The sequence below is a fragment of the Netta rufina genome (assembly GCF_964035555.1).
Source record: "Netta rufina genome assembly, chromosome: 2".
NCBI lineage: Eukaryota > Metazoa > Chordata > Aves > Anseriformes > Anatidae > Netta > Netta rufina.
In genome coordinates this window covers 142,734,581-142,755,034 of record NC_140124.1, presented here as the reverse complement: position 1 = coordinate 142,755,034, position 20,454 = coordinate 142,734,581, and the positions used below count along the sequence as shown (strand labels likewise).

The 20,454-nt window shown below is 34.3% G+C and overlaps 1 protein-coding gene across 3 annotated transcripts in view; it reads left to right on the top strand.

The window, feature by feature from the left end:
• The window catches only part of CSMD3 (CUB and Sushi multiple domains 3), a gene marked incomplete at both ends in the record, with an annotated part of 670,606 nt that overhangs the window by 183,866 nt on the left and 466,286 nt on the right, over positions 1-20,454 (top strand). For all 3 annotated transcript variants that reach the window (XM_084281281.1, XM_084281280.1, XM_084281279.1), the window contains one exon: positions 14,967-15,174. In XM_084281281.1, the coding sequence (XP_084137407.1) occupies positions 14,967-15,174 (208 nt within the window). The remainder of the gene's footprint in view (positions 1-14,966; positions 15,175-20,454) is intronic.

The window sequence follows — 20,454 nt, the reverse complement described above, 5'->3', positions numbered from 1 at the left end:
AAAAACAAAACAAAAAACAAACCAAACCAAACCAAAACAAAACAAAACAAAACAAAACAAAAAAACAAGTTGGGGGGGAGAATCCTAGCCTCAGCACTGATGTCCTACCTGGTGTGAAGTTACTGGCATTGAAGTAAGATGTTCATACTCAGTGCCTTTTGATATTTATTTAATTCAGACACTTCAATAGCATGATTCCATTGTATTTTTGTGTTTCATTTATTTCACTTTAAACATGCTACAAATAAAGAGTGATGGATTATCACATAAGATAGCCAGATATTGTAAATTCTGATTTTAATTATGCTTATCAGGAGAGCACTTTAGCAGCAACAATATGTATTTATACTTTTGAATTTACCAATATGTGTTCAGCTTTTTGAATGCTCTGAAGAGGTTTTAAACTTAATGGAAAACAGGACAGTTCACAAGGCTTTATAAAATGGGATCATTTAATGTCTTGTATTTTGAAACATTTTATTTTTTCAATAGAGTACTTTATGCCTTCAATTCAAACTAAACTCAATGTGAGCTGGAAATAAAAAACTTCTTATCCAATATAATGCATTTAGTTGCATTTTCTTTATAGCTGTATGTGCAGTGTTGTTTCAGATTTGTGATCAAAACAGAGTTGATAACTTATTGACATTTTAACAGAACAGTGCTTGCAGTGCCAAGGCCTCCATCTCTGTTTCTCACTCTGTCCCCACAGCAAGTAGGCTAAGAGTGGGCAAATGACTGGGAGGAGACACAGCTGGGACAGCTGTCTCTATAGAGACCAAACAGATACCCCCTTTCATATAATGTCATTCAGTGCATTAAAACTGCAGAAGTTTTTCCAAGGTAGCTATTGTTCAGAGAATGACTGAGCATATGTCTACTGGTAGTGTGTGATTGCTTTTGCATTGTTTGTTTTTATTGTTTTGTTTTGTTTTGTTTTTGTTTTTGTTTTTCCTTCACTTCTTAACTTGTCTTTATCTTGACCAAGAAGTTTCCTTGCTACCTCCCTTCCAATCCTTTCCCCCACCCCACTGGGAAGTGACTGAGTGGGCAACTGTGTGGGGGCTAACCTGACAGCAGGGATTAACCCACCACACCTGTGGTAGGTCAGTGAAAGTTTGGAATTTGACATTTTTATGGAAGCAATCTCTCAAGCTCATTTTTATTTAATATGTGCAAAACAAAGCCTGAGATATATCTACCCATCAATGCTTAAAAGAACATGTATTACCAGCATTTGTAGCACATACCCTATTCAAGGATGAGTAGGGGAATAAAGGATGAATATTGTAATCAAGAGAGGCATTTTCAGAATTCCTTTCCATATTCTCACAGGAATGGCATTTAGTATAAGGTCTGACATCAGGGATTTCAGAGTTTTAATTCCAAGTCCTCTCTAGGCAGTTACTTGCTCTTCAGCTCACCTCTATTTCAGTCTGAGAAGTACACATATCAAATGTGGTCATACAGTTCATACATATAGAGTGCCATGAACCATAATATCAATAAAAGTACTGAGGCATCCTTAATGGAAAACAGCATTATATATAATTTTTAAAGCTCAGTTCTGCTCTCCAAGAGCATTATTCCGTGTTTTGCCATGTATTTGAATCCTGGTAATAGACATTTTTGTAACTTTTAGTAACTGATAAGAAGCAAGTGAAAATAAAAGATAAATTCCTGGACCACAATTCAAGTACTTCTTAAATTTGAAGTTAAACAGCAAAATGGACACCAAGCTGGGATTTTAGATTGACTATTATGCATGCACTGTAATTTTCCAGCAAAAATTCTGTAATGATTTTGGGCACAGATCTTTTATGCTTTGGATTCATATGGTGAATCCAAAACTCAGAACCATACAATGGATCTGAATATGGCATTACTACCTGTTGAGTAAATGATGTATGAAATAAGAACGATATATATCAGTGGCCCTAATGGCTCTAAAAGAATGGATCTTTAGGATAACCTTAAGTGGATCTTTAGGATAACCTTAAGTGGCTTATATATGAGAACATACGTATAACATTTTTGATTACAGTGGACAAAATGCACAGATTTTAATATAAAGAGATGGTATGATGATTGTAGGCAGGGGTGGAAGTGGGGGGTGGGTGGGCAGGCATGTAGGTTTGCAAGAAATACCAAACTGCAACTTGGAAATATATATATATATATATATATATATATATATATATATATATATATATATTTTTTTTTTTTTAAAGTAGAAGGGAGGAATATGATGTGTCAGGGGAAAGCTCTTATCTTGTGCACACTGACAGACATTGTAATTACTGCTCCAGTGCAGATGTCAGTACAGCCTAAGGAAGGTAATGCTCACTCCAGTCACTCTCAGTGTTGGTAGAGCAACTTGACTTCAACACATACTAGTTCCACTGAGGGCACTTTGCTTTTCTATGATTTTGTATGCCTCTGTTCAAACGTTCCTATCAGATCTCTGCATTGGAGGTTCTTTGTAGCCAATCAGATCAGTCCACAATAACAGTATATATTTTTCCACAAGTTTCTGATACTGTTCTTCTGACAGCTGTTGATCTGTGGCCAGTACCAAGGCTTGTTACATTCAATTCTTGTTCATGTTATCCTGTTGCCATGGTTTGATACAGTCTGTTTGCACTGTACTAAGCTCTTGATCAAGTTTAGGGCATGGTACTTCCATGTCATGGAATCACAGAACCAGAATTACTGAAAGCATCTCTGTGTAAAAACTTGTCCAACCCCTTGCTTAAAGCAGGACTACCTACAGCAGGGTGCTCAGGACCATTTCCAGTAGGATTTTGAGTATCTGAAAGGACAGAGATTCCACAGTGTCCCTGTACAACCTGTTCATGTGTTCAAACATACAAAGAAAATGAAAAATAACCAACCAAATAAAAACTCTTTAAACTGAATTTCTTGTATTTCAACTTGTGCCCAATTTCCTCTTGTCCTTTCACTTAATATGACTGAGAATAGTCTAGCTCCATCTTTACTCACTCCACCATCAAATATTTATCCACATACTTTGATAAGATCCCTTTGAACCATCTCTTCTCCTGGATGACCAGCCCCATCTCTCTCAATTCTCCTGCTATGTCCCTTAATCATCTTTGTGGCCTTTCACTGGAGTCTTTCCAGTATGTTCATATGTCTCTTTTATCAGGGAGCCCAAAAATGGATGCATTACTCTAGATGCAAGGTAACTGGCCTCCAACTGAACATTATACCACTTCATACACTTCACCACACTTTGAGCCTGGGAGTTCAGCCATTTTTTAATACACTTTGCTGTCACTTTATCTAGTTCATATTTTACCAGTTTGTTTATGAAGATGTTATGAAAGACATTGTTGAAAGCCATGCTGAAGAGAAGATAATATCCATGGCTCTACCCACATCCACCAAGCCAGTAATATATTTGTAGATGGCTAATTGTCTCAGCATTTCTCCTTAACAAATCAAGGCAGACTACTTCCAGTCACATTTTTTTTGTGCTTCATGCATATCAAAATGGTCTCCAAAAGGTTTGGTGCTATTGCCTTTCCAGTGATCAAGGTGAGGCTGACCAGCTTGTAGCATTCCATATCCCCCTTCTTGCCTTTCTTGAAGATAGGAGATACATTTATTTTTTTCCAGTCCTCAGGAACTTCCTCCAGTCACCTCCACATTTCAAGTATAGTTGACAGTGGCTTACGGTGACACTTACTGGCTTGTGGGTGGATTCCATCAGATCCTGATAAATTATGTATGTCCAGTTTATTTACGTGTTTCCTAGCCTAATCGCCTAACCCTTTACCATTAAAATTAATTCTTGCTTGCTTTGGGTTTTGTCTCTGGTCTGGGATTCCTGAAGGCAAGTCTCACCAAGGGGAAAAAAACAAAAAAATACTTTGGAGTACTTTGGCCTTTTCCATGTCCATTTTTCACAAAGTCCCCTGCACCATTAACAGAATGCTCTTGTCTCCTTTTTCTGCTGATAAAGCTGTAGAAGGCATTACACATCTGTGTTTGGAATTTTTCATCAAGGCACTGTAGAAAATTTGTGGATTGCTTGTGATTTGCTATGAATCCTCCCTCCAGGAGATCTCAGGGCAGTTCAAGACCCCAAGCGGACCACAGCCTGTAAATATGAGCTACTTACAGTTGTGTTAAGAAGGCAGACAATTGCCTTCTGCACTTCTGTATCTACTTCTACCTTCTTATATGGTAATCAACTACAGTTCCCACCTATCACCTCATCACCCGCATTGGTCTAGCCTCTAATCTAGCCTCTAGCTTTCATTTGTCTCATTGTCTGTTTGCTAGGCAGTGTTCCATGTTGTGGAGTAGTAACTGCTGTTCCGTCATAACAAATTCAGGTCTGTCCTGGTCTGTCCTTCATAAAAGTATATCCAGTATTCCATTTCAGTTTCTCCAGTTGTGTGAGCTACTCACAACAATTCTGTGACCCCCTTGAGATCACATAGCTCTATAAGGGCATGCAGACCTGTACTTATTCCTGTTTGTTTGCCATGCTGCAAACATCACTGTACAGGCACTATAGTAATAAAACAGTAATGTACAACATCTTTAACAGTTTTTTAACAAAGTTTCTCTGCATTCATTAGGTAATTTGGACTATTTTCTCATTAAATCATTAATAAGACAAAAAAAAAAAAAAGTGTCTGCATATATATATAATATTCCTTTTTGTCCCTGGGAATACTTTGAGTGTAACAAGAAAACAAGAAACCATCTGGAGGCAGGACGCAACATAAGTAGCAGAGGCATTTAGACAACAGGAAGGAGATGTAATTAACTTCTACTTCAAAAACTTCTTCATACATCCCTCAAGCAAATTATTGAAACTTTTATTTCTAAATACTTCTGTGGTGTAAAAATCTTTCTCTTCATGTTCTGATTTTAGTTTTCCAAATTTGAATGTGTCTGTGAACTTTTCAAATGCAAGCAGACTTAAATTAAGTTTGATAAATTTTGGCAAACAAGATAAAAGAGCTGTCAGATCAGTCATCATAAGTTGGCTGAGAAAATATCTTCTGAAGAGGTTAAGTCCTGCTCCTCTCTTTTGGTGAAGCACTAGTCACAGATCACATTCAGGAGTGCTGAATTTTAAGGTCTGTGCATAATTAAGCAAGTACAGAAATCTTGACTCTGAAATCTTGAAAACATTTTGTCATCCTTAGCCATTTTAAGCTGGGATAAAAGGCAGGTTTTTTTAGGTACCTAAAAAGTTTTAGAAGTAAAGAGAACACAAATGCGCAACAAAAATCATGTTTCCTGCATTGTATGGTGCCCAACAAGGATACACCCTGTTGTTTAGGTGTTTATAGACCTGTAACTATTTTAGATCTATACTTGCATTTTTCTTCAGTTTATAAAGTACATTATTTCAAGTTGCATGTTTCTTATAATTTGTTTGTCATGAGGTTAGAAGGGTCAAAGGACTAGACAATGAAAAGTATTATAGATTCTTTTCCCAGTAAGCATATTGAATGCTAAGTTACTAATAGAAGAAATTAATAAGGGTTGATTGTATGGTGCTGTATTTAAAAAGAGATTCAAGTGGTCTCATTCCACAATGTTTATAGTAAAGATAAAAATTATTTAATATGTTTACATTGCAATACCTTCTCCATTAGATGGTGTGAAATTTAAAGTCAATGCACTTGTTCTGAGAAAACAAACAAAAACTTTAAATGCTGGGTCCAGAGAGCTGAAATAAAACAAATGGAAGTATTTTTTTTCCTTCCTGCACTAAACAGTGCAGTATATATGCAGGGAGATAAATAATAATAACAATAATAACAGTAATAATAATAATAGGATAATTCAGACAACTCACATTTATTTTTTGTTTGCTTATTTTTTTGATTTTGTTGTTCTTTCCTATATGTAAGCTATCATAAAAATTATAGGACAACTTCTTTTGGGACCCTGGATGTTACCAAATCCAACACACCTCTCAAAACTAAAGACAGAAATGTTTGGTTGGGGCTTTGTGCAGTTCAGTTTTGAAAATCTCCAAGGATGAAAGTTCCACATGTCTCTAAGGGTAACCCAGTTAGCCTCTGTAGCAGTGATATTTTTTTCCTCATATCTAAATAGAATATCCTTTCAATATGTCTCTTGTCCTTTTCCTGTGCACCATGGAAAAAGTTTAACCCTATCTTTTCCATAGCCTTCTTCTATGTAGTCAAAGATCAGATGTTCCACCCAACCAACGCAAAATTTTTGAAACTTTAAATATATATTTTCTTTACTATACATATAAACATATTTTCTATTTGATTCAGCTCCTCAAATAGCATAATTCTTATGAATGAGATCTTTAAAAGTTTATACTATTGTAAGTATAATAAACATCATTTACTGTAGTATCTTAAAGGTATAAACATTTTGGAAACTTGAAATATTGTTTACAGGTAAAGAGGAAGCACACCTTACATCTAACTAAAGCCAAGAATTTTCTGTTAGCTTGATATAAATCCTAATAGTCTAAACATTATTAGTCTGTGTGTTGAGTCTGTCACCACCACAGTCTGGATCTTCGTGTTTCAGTAAAAGAAAGAATAGTAATGTGCTTGGAATTGTTATTCAATGGCTTGAGCATGCTATGTCTACAAAGAAATAAGTCTGCAAATAAATCTTCCAACTCACAAATTTCAGTGTCAAGGAATTAAGTAAGGGTTTGGTCCCATCTTAACTATTTGGTTGTAGATTAGATTAAAAAAAAAAAAAAAAAAAAAAAAAGGAAGGGAGGGGAGGGAAAGATACTAAGATACTGTACCTACTACTCAGGTCTTGACACATCCAAATTGTGGGTATATAAGACGTTATTCTTAAATGTCTTAGGACAAGCAAGTTATCATGTACAAAAAGAAGACACATTCTACCATTCTACCATCTTTTCAGAGTCTTGGACTTAGTTCACCAAAATGTATGCAGGTGTGAACATAGTTGTACTAGGTTTCTCCAGTAAGCCACTACAGAAAAGGAGATACTTTCTGTGGACAAATCCTCTCATGTATGTGCTATTGATGCTTTAAGATTTGCTCCCTTTTTGAGGGAAGTTGTATAAAAACAGCTCTTGACATTTAAGAGTTGTTTGTCAGGTGACAACTTATTCAAGGTTAAAATGTGTCCATCATACAGTTTTGTCAAATAATTCTATTATATATCCAGAGATTTTTGAGAAATTAGATTATTTTCTAAGAGGCACCTGTCAACTTAATTTTGAATTGATTTTTTTATGTAACTATAAATTTTTCAAAATTCTAATTAAGTACTATTAATAAATTAATTTAAAACCATAGTGTTAGCAACTTGATATACCCAATAATAAAATATATTTTAGTGATGTTTATGATACAAATCAAGAGAAATATAGAAGTCCACTACTCTATTGAAATTCCAATTTTGATTTTATGTTACTATTTAATTAAAACATTCACAAAATATCTATATTTTGTTAGGTTTTATCAAAAATCACTTATTCATTTTTTTCCTAATGTAGCCAACTTGGTAATATTTGCAAAATAGAATTCAGAAGTTGGAATATTTAAATATTTATATAAATATGTTTCTTTTTGGAAGTATAGTTTTGAGATGGCAAGAAGGAACTTTAGGTGAAGATGAATCAATAATACATTTTGAATCAGTCTTTTAAAGTAGAAGTATTATGAGCTTGGTCAACATTTGAATTTCAGAAATTGTATGGACAGACTTTTCTGTTAAACTTCTTTCTTGTTCTTATCATAACAAGTTTTTACATTTACCTGGTGTGAATCCCTCTTCAGTTTACTCCCATTGTTTCTTGGTCTCTGTGCACCACTGAAAAGAGAGCACCTCTGTTGTTTCCCTGTAGACACTGGGAGCTGGTGTTATCATCCCCTGAAGCTGCCTCTTCTCTGGACTGTACCAGACCTATTTCCTGAGCCTCATCTGTGCTCCAGTCCTGACAGTCCTGGTGATTCTTTGCTGAATTCACTTTAGTTTATCAATATCTTTTTGGGAGGGGTGCCCAGAGCAGGAATTGTTACATTGTGCTACACAGAAACTAGCCGAACCATAAGAGGAGGATTGGAGGACAGACCTCTCCCTTCCAGGATGACTATGAAACTCAACCTTCCCTTCATCTTGCTCTGACTTCAGCAATGTTCTGCATTTCCTTAGATTGCAGCAAACATCTCAGAACACAGGAAAGTTTCTATTTTCCATGCTGTGGTGTGGATGTGTGCTGCTCATTCCTAGATCACTATCTTCATCTGCTTTCATGAAGGCTACTTTCTAGATGGGTCTTTCACATCCTGCCCACTGCACTCCTCATCCAAGAGGGTACCACTTGGCCAGTGGGTGCCAAGGGGAGAGCCATCTCTTCCTCCCCTCAGCTGATGTTAATGGCACTAGGTGCTGAAACCAGGATGAGTCAAACAGCCTTCCTCCCCACCTCATTTTATCAGAACAGAAATTAATGTGTTTTGTACAGTACATTGCCATCAGATAAATAAAACAAGTACTGCTTTACATTTTTAGGTAATGGTCACATTCCTATTTTACACATTAGCATAATCATCTGTGATCATTCTGCCGTGTTACTAGAAAATGTATGCTTTTCCAATTGGAAACTCTTCAGCACAGTGTTACTCAGATGAAGAACACTCACAAGAGGATATACAGCTGTAGGCCAACACCCCTGTTTCTGATAATCTCACTGAAATGCAATCTATTAACTGTTAACATAATTCTTTAATTATTTATTCAGGTGTTGCAAAACAAAAGGAAACAAAACTTATTGCATTAAATTCCTTACAGATAACACCTTTCATCCCCCTTTACCTGCTTCAACTTCACTCCAGACTCCTCCTGCCCCTTTACAGTCCCCACTCTTGCCTTGCTGAGTGCTGCTGAGTACTGACCCATCTCACACTCAGAACCACTGGCGAGGAGGATGGGGGTTAGCATCTGCTGGTTTCCATTTTTTCCTGATCCTTGTTTCCCATGCTTCTCCTTTGCTCCAGCATGGGTTCTTCCAGGGGCCACGCAAAGGGGTGTAGATTATTATACTTTTCATTGTATCAACTGTTCCCCTTTATGGGTCTCCAGTGTTGTCACCCACCCAAGGCAGCTGTTGTCCTTTTCCACTTGTGTCTGAACAGAGGCTGCTCAAACAATTGTGTTGGTGTTGGTAGTGTTTTCTCAATAGCATCACTCATTTTTGTGATTCTGTCTCAGAAGAGGCAAGTTAGGAGGTAATTTATTCCATTTAACTTCTGCAAGAGCACAGTTTAAGCTCCTCACCTTTTTAGCTGCAGAAGCTATTATTTGATTTTTTTTTGCTGGCTGTCAAATCTGTATAAATTGTACAGTTATACTGAACATAGAAGTGCAAAATGAAGGATTTGAGGATGTGAATCATGTCATTTTATTTTATTCCTGGGTTTATTTGGGATCTAAAATCCCTGTGAGTTTTACAAGTCACAGCACTAAGCCAAAGCAAACAAATCTTCATTGTCCTTAAGAGATATTTTATGTCCCTTTCTTCAAAAGAAGGATCAATTTTATGTGAGTCATTAATGACAAATCATCAAAACTATCCTTAAAGATTTTCACTTGAAGAATGTTTAGTAATTATTTCATTTACATTTCTGAACACCATCAGGCTATTCTGAAGATAATTTACAGGGAAAGCTAGTGTGTGCAAAGTAGTATTCTTTAACAGAGAGAAATCTGCTAGAAAATGACATTGCCTATGGAGCTCCTTACAAATATTTTTGTGTTGATCTATGTCATTTATTATTGAATTTATTTTCAAATTTCACAGATAACTATACAGCAGACTTTAAAACTGACTAAGTTTTTCACATAGCAGGTTACATAAGTTCTTCATTCTGATAATTTTCCTTTAAAAGATCAGAAATATTTTATGCTAATAAAACAGTAAACAGTAGCTGTGGTGAGTTTTAATATTACAGTAGAATTTGACATGTTAATCTTAGTTGACCTTACAAAAGAAAAAATAAATAAATAAATATTTGAAAACACTGAATCACAGAATGGTTAAGGTTGGAAAGGACTTCTAGAGACATTCTCATCTAGAGAGGGCCTAGAGACCCCCTGCTTAACAAGAAACACCTAGAACAAGTTGCCCAGGACTGTGTCCATGTGGCTTTTGTAGGTCTCCAAGGAGGGAGACCACAATGTCTCTGGGCAATCCATTTCAGTCCTCCATCATGTACCATCATGTACTGTGGAGAAATGCTTCCAGAACTTCTTGTGTTCTAGTTTGTTCCCATTACCTCTTGCCTTGGCACTGGGGTCCACTGAAAAGAGCCTGGCTCCATTGTCTTTGCAGCCTCCTTTAAGGTATTTATACATATTGATAAGATACATAGTTAGTGTTACCTGTTCGCCTATACTAATTATTTGCAAAATCATTGGAGTTTCTCAAAGAATTGATTGCTTTTAATTTAAAGATATTTTGTGACCTTTGACAAGGTAGTTATTAATGTGTATATTTAAAAGAACTAATTACATGATTAAAAGGGGACAGTAGAATGCTGACTGCTTTAGGCTGCTCATCCAATTTGCCTGACATAAGCCTTCCTAAAATTTAGATGAGCAGACCACATTACGTCTGGAGTTGTACCTGAACTACACTAAGTGAGTAGTGTCCCATGAATCCATAGAGTGTGTGTGGCTAAGATCATAGTACAGAATAATTGCTACAGGTCATCTCAGCTTTTCTTGATGGATTCCTTCTAAAGTGTCTCTGCTTGCTCATAACTTTTATTAGCTGCTATAAAATCATTGTTTTAACTAGGCAAGCTGATACACTGTTTCTTACATTATTCTTAAGACTAAATAACAGATGTCAATTACTCCATGAAGTTGAGTTATACACTTAAGTTCAACTGCTCAATGCACTATAAATATCTAGATAGATCAGATGACAGGATGCATTGTGTGCCAAATTAAAATTTGATTAATAATGCAATCTCATTGAACTGTCACTGAAATCAGTGAATTTGCATGGTCTATAAATCACTCATAGCATTGCCTGTCTTTGATAATCTGTCTTCTTGAAAATTACAGTTCAATGTTCATGTAATTTTATTGTTAATAGCACCAAAACCTAGATGAATAAGCAGAAAATAAAGTTTAAATAAGAGAGGACTAACTAGAGAAAAATATTTTCAAAATTCAATATGAAAAAATGAATAATGAACAACAAACAAGGAAGATGTTCATGTGTTTAGAAAACAAAATTTTACAAAATTATTTTTTACCAGAAATTACACAAATCTTTCTTCCTTTTCATGGCATTTAATAAGAAAATAAAAAATAGCATGTATTTTTATATAAAATTAGAAACTTGTGTATGCCCAGAAAAAGCTGAAGAAAACCCTTCTAAACCTTTATACTCTCATAATCATCACTCACATAGCAGAGATACTCCCTCTCCTTATGAACCTTCATGCATATTCAAATAGAGATCTTCATCTGAATTCTTAATACCTCAAAAAGCTTTTCTAAGCCAAGTCCCCACTTGCATATCACTTTGAAAAATCATCCCCTTGCAGCATATGGTTAAGATCAGAGAAGTCTGTTTGCAAAAGTGACATCTTGGCAGTGTGCATACTTTTTGCATTTATGCCTTTGTATCAAATTTGCAAGTTTGACGGCTAGATAAATTTTCTGAATATGTGATAAAATAAATTTAATTTGCCTTTTGAAAATAGGGAGTAGGTATTTTAAAAGAGTATTTTTTCTTTAAATGCCATCCATATTTGCTATGTATTTGGAACTGCATAATTTCGGACTGTACCAAGTCTTACCCAAGTATTGTCTTGTCATCATGCCTTTGTATCATTCCTATTCTCCTCCATGTTTGGTAACTGGAAATTAAAAGAAATAGTATGCAGTTCTTTCAAGGCCTTTAGTTGCTTAGCTGCTGTTTAGGTACTACATTTTGATTGCAGTGATTGTAATGGTAGATACTTAAGTATATTTGAGGATTTGCATCTCAGTAGTTTGACAGAGGTAATTCAGAAAGCTGTGGCAAGGTAAAGAAATAGAGAAATATGGATTCTGAGTACAGAAATTACTGCAAAGTTTATCTTTCTCCTCTTTCTCCCTTGTTCATATATTGTCATTAAACTTGTCACCTAGTGATACAAGTTAGTCTTCATAAATATTTTCTCTCTTACTAGTTATTCTTTTATTTGTTATGTCAGAGCTGACATCTAAACAATTCTGCTGTTTGAATGTGATAGAAATATAGAATATTGAGTATAGAGATACAGCTGCTAAAAGAAGACTCTATAGAAACAGTTATTAAATTAATTTTATTTGTAAGTGTTTTATGCACTCTGAAGTAAACTCCTGTTGAAGTCAACTCCTGTTCAGTGTTTCTCAGCCTTCTTGAAGGCCTGTTATCTTTTCCAGTGACTTCACAGTCTAAGGTACCAAACATTTTCATGATGTTTAATAAACATTGATGTTATTTAGCCCTTTCCCAGACAGGCTTTCCCTTAGCCTTTGAGGATCTGACTACAAGACTAGTACCAAAACAAAACAAAATAAAACAAAAACAAACAAAAAACAACCAACTAACCAACTAAACAACCAACCAACTGAAAAATATATAAATTATACTATAGATGAAGTGATAAATGAACCCAGCAAAATAATTCTGTTGGTTATTGGGCTAATACTTGCATTACAAAGGCTAAGAACATATATGGTATGCTTTTGGTTACATTAAGAACATTTAAATATTAGTATTACTTTAATCACTTTGCTACACGAGTCAGACCAAAATATGTGATGTTTTCTCAAGGCCATTTTGTTGATGGTGACAAAATTACATTTTGGCAAAAATCCCTAAGCAGAGATTTCTGAGCTCAGAAATAGCAGACTTGATCTTTGACAGCCTCTATTTTTAAACACGCTCTCTATTTATTCTCTTAACTATTAATATAGTAGAGCAATGTTTTTAATGAACAGCTTTTATATTACTGGGAACTAGGCTAGGTTTCTCCATAACTCATTTGTGAAAAGCAAAAATAATGAGTTCTGTAGTTCAACATTTTTCAAAAGTACTTCTGTTTTTGAGTCTGAGGGAAAGCTATTCCAGAATCTCTAGTGTTGCATGATACTCCTAATCTCCTGCTTTGAACTTGTTATATGTATTGAAAAATTATTCCACATATTACTATTTGTCTTCCCAGATTACATAAGCTTAATTCATTTAGCTAAAAAAATTTATCTTTAAGAACATTTTCAAAACAGCAGATGATAAAACATGTAAATAAATATTAAATGTAACTATAAAGGTCCTTCAAAGTAATTTAAAAAGTATTTTCCACATTGTTTTAATGGAAATTTTCCTTTTGAGAACTAATAATTAAAAATTATTCTCCTGATGCTCCTCAATGCATAAAACCCAAACTTCATTATTACCTTTCATATACTGTTTTAGTTTTATTCCTTTCACAGTAAGAAAACTGATCATGTAATGTGTTGAGGCTCCTCAGTTTTGTTTACTTATTGCATTCTAAATGCACTGGTTAAGTAATAAGATTAAACCCAAGAAGTGTTTTTACTTTAGGTGGTCTATGCGTATACATAATAATCTAACAAAACTTTTAAGGGACAAAGCCTCCTTTTTTAAACTCCTAAAAATTACTATAATTAAGAGGTCTGTTACATTTATTTAAATTTTTCTTCCTTAGGATCGATCAGTCAGAATTCTTTATAGCTTTTGTTCTGTGATGCTATACTCCTTGAAAAAAAAAAAAAAGAAAAAGAAAAAAAAAGAAAAAAAAATCCTTGTTAATTTTTCAGCAATATTGGCTGTTTATTTCAGGTTTCAGGGCACATTTTATTTGTGTTAATGTTCTAATTAAGCAAAGCAATAATTGCTTTTCAGGTACATGTATGTCTCAGACATTTGGCTAATAAACAGAATAAGTGAGATAAAAAGTGGGATATGGTATTTCCATCCAGTAAAAAGGTTTTTCCATATAAGTTATCTAAAAACACCACATTCAGGATCAATTTTATTAACCCACAGAAATATTTTTGATATGATATCCTCAAAAACAATTTTTGAATTATTAGGCATATTATACCTGTAAACTAGAAAATACACAACAATTCAGTCATTTTCTCTTACCTTAGTAAAGAATGAAGTTTTTCCAACATAAGATTGTACATAAGAAAATGGAAGCTTGGAAACTTATTTTGAAAAGAAAAACAAACAAACAAACAAAAAAAGTATTTCAGTGGTTGCATTTGAAAGAAATTATGAATTAAAAAAAAAAAAAAAGAGAGAGAAAAAAAAAGAAAAGAAATTACTCTGATGTAAACATTTTTATGGTGAAATTGTGAAATTGTCTTGCGTCTGACATTTGGGAAATCTTCCAGGAATGGCTTTCTTTTGAAAACTGATCAGCTGTTTGAGAGTTTGAAAAGATTATTGAAGAAAAGTACTTAATCATCTCTAACGAGTCACAAAAATACAATTACAATAATACAAGTAGCGTAAATTGGATAGGATTCTCATGCTTCTTTCAGTATGATGTGGCTGCTGCACATCATGTGTAGACTGTGTGTAATACGGGTTAAACTCAATTTATTTTGTGACAACATTTTTGGTTAGAGCAAAAGAACTCATTAAATTTTTGCATGATATTGTAAAATGAGTGGAACAATGCTAATAAAAATAATAAAAAGTAGGTTATAAAAATATGTGCTGACTAAAATAATTTGAAGTAATTAAAAACTAAAGGAATTACTCATTAACACTGAAGTTTCAAGTATTTCAAGTACAACTTGTTAAAAAAATGAAATAATTGGTCACCTAAAAGATATCAACATTATTTTTTCAACGAGAAGGGTGATTTTAATGACATTTAAGTTTTGTTTTGTTTTGTTTTGTTTTGTTTTGTTTTTCACAGCTGAGGACGCTTGTGGAGGAACTATGAGAGGATCCAGTGGTATCATATCAAGCCCCAACTTTCCTAATGAGTATCATAATAATGCAGATTGCACATGGACAATTGTGGCAGAGCCTGGGGATACTATCTCACTCATATTTACAGATTTCCAAATGGAAGAAAAATATGATTATTTGGAAGTAGAAGGTTCTGAACCACCTACAATATGGTAAGCTACACACTAAAATTTTAATTTGGTAAAAAACAAGGGAAGGAAAATGTGGAAGGATAACTTTTGTGACTTTTGCCTTTCTTAATATATCAAGCTTTTTTAAAGCTAAAAAAGGGGGAGAGGGCAGACAGTTGTTACTGTTGCACATATTGATATATATGATGTATATTCATATTCTAACTGCATCTGTAAAATAATTTCAAAATATATTCCAAGAGTGGAATGTTGATATGAAAGGCACTGTAGACTTGTTCAGCTCCTTGTTTGCTGATCTATCCATTCTAACCATATTAACCATATTAATTTTTAACCATATTAAAAAATGTATATTTTAAGACAGATTGGAAAGGGCTGTTGTGATGGTAAGGATTGGTGGAACCTTCAGGGAATTACAGGATGTCAGAAGGTGAATGGTGTCTTTTCAGCACAGAGCTGGGGAAAGAGCTGGTTTACACCTGTTGGTCACAGTTCTCTCTGGAGGAGTTTCTGCATGGAGAGCTATATATGTAGTCTCATTTTATAATACGGTAGGGATATTGTCAGTATTTCACTTATGAAAATGAGTGTACAAATGTCCACATTTTCATCCTGATCTGAGATACAACACCCTGGGTAGCCATAACACTTTTTGTCTTTATTTTAGTTGTATATATGCTATGTTCTATTTGTAGCTAATTTCTATTTGCTTATTGACTTTGAAGTAGCAAGAATATTTTTTCTAGGCTGGCGTCTGCAATTCCTGATCTCAGTGTAACTGCATTGCATAATACAAGGAGAAGAAATAGCAGTATACAAACTCTTTCAAGATCAGACTCACTTCATTTGGAAAAAAAAAAAAATGCAGTAACTGATGCATTCTGTGTTTTTCTGGCCTGGTATTTTTATGGCACCAACATCACACTCCTCTGAAGAGATGTGAATATCAAAAATCCTTGTGTGTTGTATTGGTTTAAATATATTATCAGTTCACAAAGAAGGAGAGGTACACAAAACCATAAATAACATTGATGCTTTCCAGGAAAATCTTAAGTTCCTAACTGGTTTACATATCTCATTATGAGAGATATGCAAAATAGGTAGATGCATTTGATAACAAGCAATTGGCTAGCCCTTGTCAGTAGAGCCTTATTTTCTCATTTTTTAATTAAAATAAAAAAACTAACCAAAACACAAACCCAGTAAACTACATTATTTCAAATTTTATAAGAAAATATGGCATATTAGACTATATTGTTTTGAAAACAAAACTCAATTTCTATAACTGATGCGTATAAAATATATTCCTTATTATGTCAGTGCATAGTAGAATTTTATACTCTGAATTTTAGCTTTACTGAATAGTCTTTTATAATTTGTTAATTCATACTGCCACCTACATAGTTAATTACCTGAATTAGACTACTACTGAATTGCCATTTATTTCTCAGTCTGTTAAACTGAAATCTTTTGAGCTAACTGTCAACTAAAAAAAAATTAAAACAATAAATTACAATAATAATTAGTAACACCAATGACATATTGACAATATGAACCATCTGAATAGCTAAATGTGCATTTTATTATATTTGAATGCATTTTATGTATTCAGTCATGAGCTTCAAACAATAACCTTTTTTTTTTTTTTTTTTTGAAAAAGGCTTTGTCTATACTGAAATGATATAACAAGATTACTTTATAAGTGGAAATTCTCATATTATCTATTTACAAAACAAAAAATTGCAATGCTAGTTTAACAATTTCTCATGTGGAGAAGCAGATTGAGAGTACATTCTTTTTTTAGATTGTCATTTATATTCCACAAATTAGACTGATGTATTCAGTTATGTAAAATTATCCCCCCCATATGCTGGGAAAAATAGATTTGGAAATCTTAATTAACAACAATTTGTTAATTAGATTTACAGTGGTTATATTTTATATCCCCTTAGAATATAGCTTCAGGTTTAGTTCATGACATTTTAATTTATAAACTGTACAAATGAGTACAGTCCTAAAACTAAAACCAGACTCTTGATTTTTATTTATTTATTTATTTGTTATTCTGTAAAACAAATAGCACCTGATTTGTAAAATTACTAAAAACATATTGGTTGATTTGGATAGTAGTAGTATAGAATCATTTCTTAAACATTTTGTTGCTTTACATGACTATTATACCTACTGATTTAAAACAACAACAAAACTATTCTCCTTCAACACACCTAATTGTATAACAAAATAATTTCTGTTTCTAGGAAAAACAATGAACAAGAATATATTTAAAATTGATAGTCCAGGGTTATCCACAAGAAATGTCTAGGAATTCTTCTTGAAGTGCTAACTTTCCATAATCTTCCACTCAGTCATTGTGATATTTCAGTTATTCCAGGTCTTTTATTTGAGAAAATCTTAACAGGACATTTTCATTAAATACTGTGAAAAATTGCATAGATACCTTTCAGTCTTTTTCTGTCTGGTGTCAAGGCCTGATTCTGACATTTCATAATTTCAAGAAAGATGATTGATTTTATTTTATTTTATTTATTTATTTTATCATTTTGGAAGTGAAATTGACAGAATATTAATAGTTTAAGGAAACTATTTTTCTCAACTTTTTTTTTTCTCAACAGAACAAAAAACTGAAATGAGATCTAATGAAACATTCCTTTTTATCTAAATTAAAAGTTAGGATTTGAGATACTCATTGGTGAAAAAAAAAGTAGCAATTTCATTTTGAGACAATTTTTCCAGTATATGGAAGTTCAGTTAAACATTCAGAGAGTTTCTGAAAATACATGAGTTTTCTAACATTTATGTTTAGGACACTTACAATTTTTCAGTCTCTTGTTTTGCTATTGTTCATTTTAAATCAAATAGTTTATACTCAGTGTGTAAAAAACTGGAATGATTCTCTAGGCTGCTTTGATGTGGTTGTCCTCAATTCCAGCACATACTTTACTCTAAATTGTTATAACAGCTGTTAAGACTAGTTAAACTGTATAGAATGGTAGAAGCTCCCTCCCAGAACTGGTGCTGCAGAACACAGCACTGTATGGGCTGTTGCAGGGAAAGTTAACTCTATTCCAAGCAGACCCAGTACAAATATATATTTCACATTGTCATGCATTAGGAATTGTCATGCATTCCTAACGGATGACAATGTGAAATATATATTTGTATTCCTAAGAATGCATTAAATATATCTTTTATTCTCAGTTATGGTTTAATTTAGTTATTTTTGAAAACCAAATTCATAATTTCTCTTCCTACATATTTGGAGCTTGCTTTTTACAAAAAGATTATGCAAGAGTATTAGACTAATTGAATTTGAAATGATTATTAGTTTTGAATGAACCCATGCATTTTGGTAAGTATACTGGAAAGTGATTACTATTTGCTATTTCTAATAGAAGGCAGTAGTTGTCATTAAATTTTAGGCTTACCGCTCTCATTCAGAGAGCTATTGTGATAGTCTGAATTAGGATCACTTTTTTTTTTTTTTTTTTCAAAGAGCATATAATTACGCAACTACCTTATTATTTGTTAACATGAAGATGTGCATTAATGTTAAGGTGTTTGAGAGCATAGCAGGGTGTCTCAACTGCTGTAAAGAAAATGTACTCCACTTCTGCCTTGACAAAAGGAAAAAAATCCAAAGTATTCAGATCTGTTCTCTCTGTGTAGGAATGCACTTCTAAGAAAAGCTGTGCAGTTTTAACATTTGACCCACCACTGGCATGTTCATACAAAATATTTTCTCAGTTCGCAAAGAGAAATTTCAAATAAGATGCAATTACTCTTTCTAAAGCAAAATAACTCACATCTCTCTTACTGACAGTGTATTCTTGGGAATTTCAAAATATATGCTATTTGACCTTGCTAAGATGTAAGGGACACTTAGAATTTTTCATAGTAAATTGAAGTATTGGATTGTCTAGATCATTACTCTGTATCTGGTTTTAGTTAAATTATCGTGTTTTCCTGTAGAAATCTAGATACAACCAATGTAAAATGGCATATATCAAATAATTATGGAATCTTAGAGTGGCTCAGGTGGGAAAGGACTTTAAAGATCGTCTAGTTCCACCCCCCCTGCCATAGGTAGCGACGCCACCCAGTGGCGTCAGTTTCCCAGGGCTCCCTCTAAGCTGGTCTTGAACACACCTCCACAAACGGGGCATCCACAGCCTCTCTGGGCAACCTGTTCCCGTGCCTCACCACACTCTGAGTGAAGAATTTCCTCCTAATCTCTAATCTCCCCTCTTTTAGTTTAAAGCCATTCCCCCCTTGTCCTGTCATTATCTGATTGAGCAAAGATTTGCTCTCAATTTTTTTGTATGTCCCTTTTAAGTTCTGAAAAGCTGCAAAGATCACTCCAGACCACACCCATGCAGCACAAGTTCCCTGCAGCCTGTGGAGAGGACCATTATGGAGCAGATCTCCATGCTGCAGCTCATGAAGAGCTCATGTTGGAGCAGGTGGATGTGGCCTGAAAGAGGCTGCAGCCCACAGAGAGCCCCCACAGAAGCAGACTCTGGACTGGACCTGCAGCCTGTGAACCTGCACGCTGAATCAGTCTGTTCCTGAAGAACTGACCATATGATACAAAACCATATTGGAACAATTATTGAAAAACTGCTGCCTGTGAGAAGCCCATCTTGAATCAGTTTAGGAAGGATGGCATCCCATGGGAGAGACTCCACAATGGAGCAGGGAAAGTGAAGATCAAGGAGAAGCAGAGATGAAGCATTATGCACTGACTTCAACCCCCTATTCCCTATTCCCCTGTGCTGATCAAAGGAGGTAGAGACGATGAAAGAGGAAGAATGTGTTTTTAGTTAAATTTTAGTTTCTCACTGCTTTAGTCTGTTAGTAATAGGCAGTAAATTATATTAATCTCCCTATGCTGAATCTGTTTTGCCCATGAAGGTAATTGGTGAGCAATCTCCCAGGCCTTAGCCCTTGAACCTTTTTTCGTCATATTTTCTCCCCAAACAATTTTTTTTCTTTTTTTCTTGAGGAGGAGGAGGGGAAGTGAGAGAATGGTGATTGATGGGCAGCTATGCTCTGTGTGAAACCACCACAGTGAGACAGCTGCTTGTTAGATTACAGTGTGTAAATGGTTCACATATGGAGTCAAACATGGTCACAGAGTTAGGCAGATTCATTGTGCTACAAATTAACACTTTACATGGACACAAAGTGATCCTGCTTTTGAAAATTAAGTTCCCACTCCAATTTCCAGTTCATCCCCACCTCTTGGCCCAGGCATTTGTATACTAACAAAGGAATTGCACC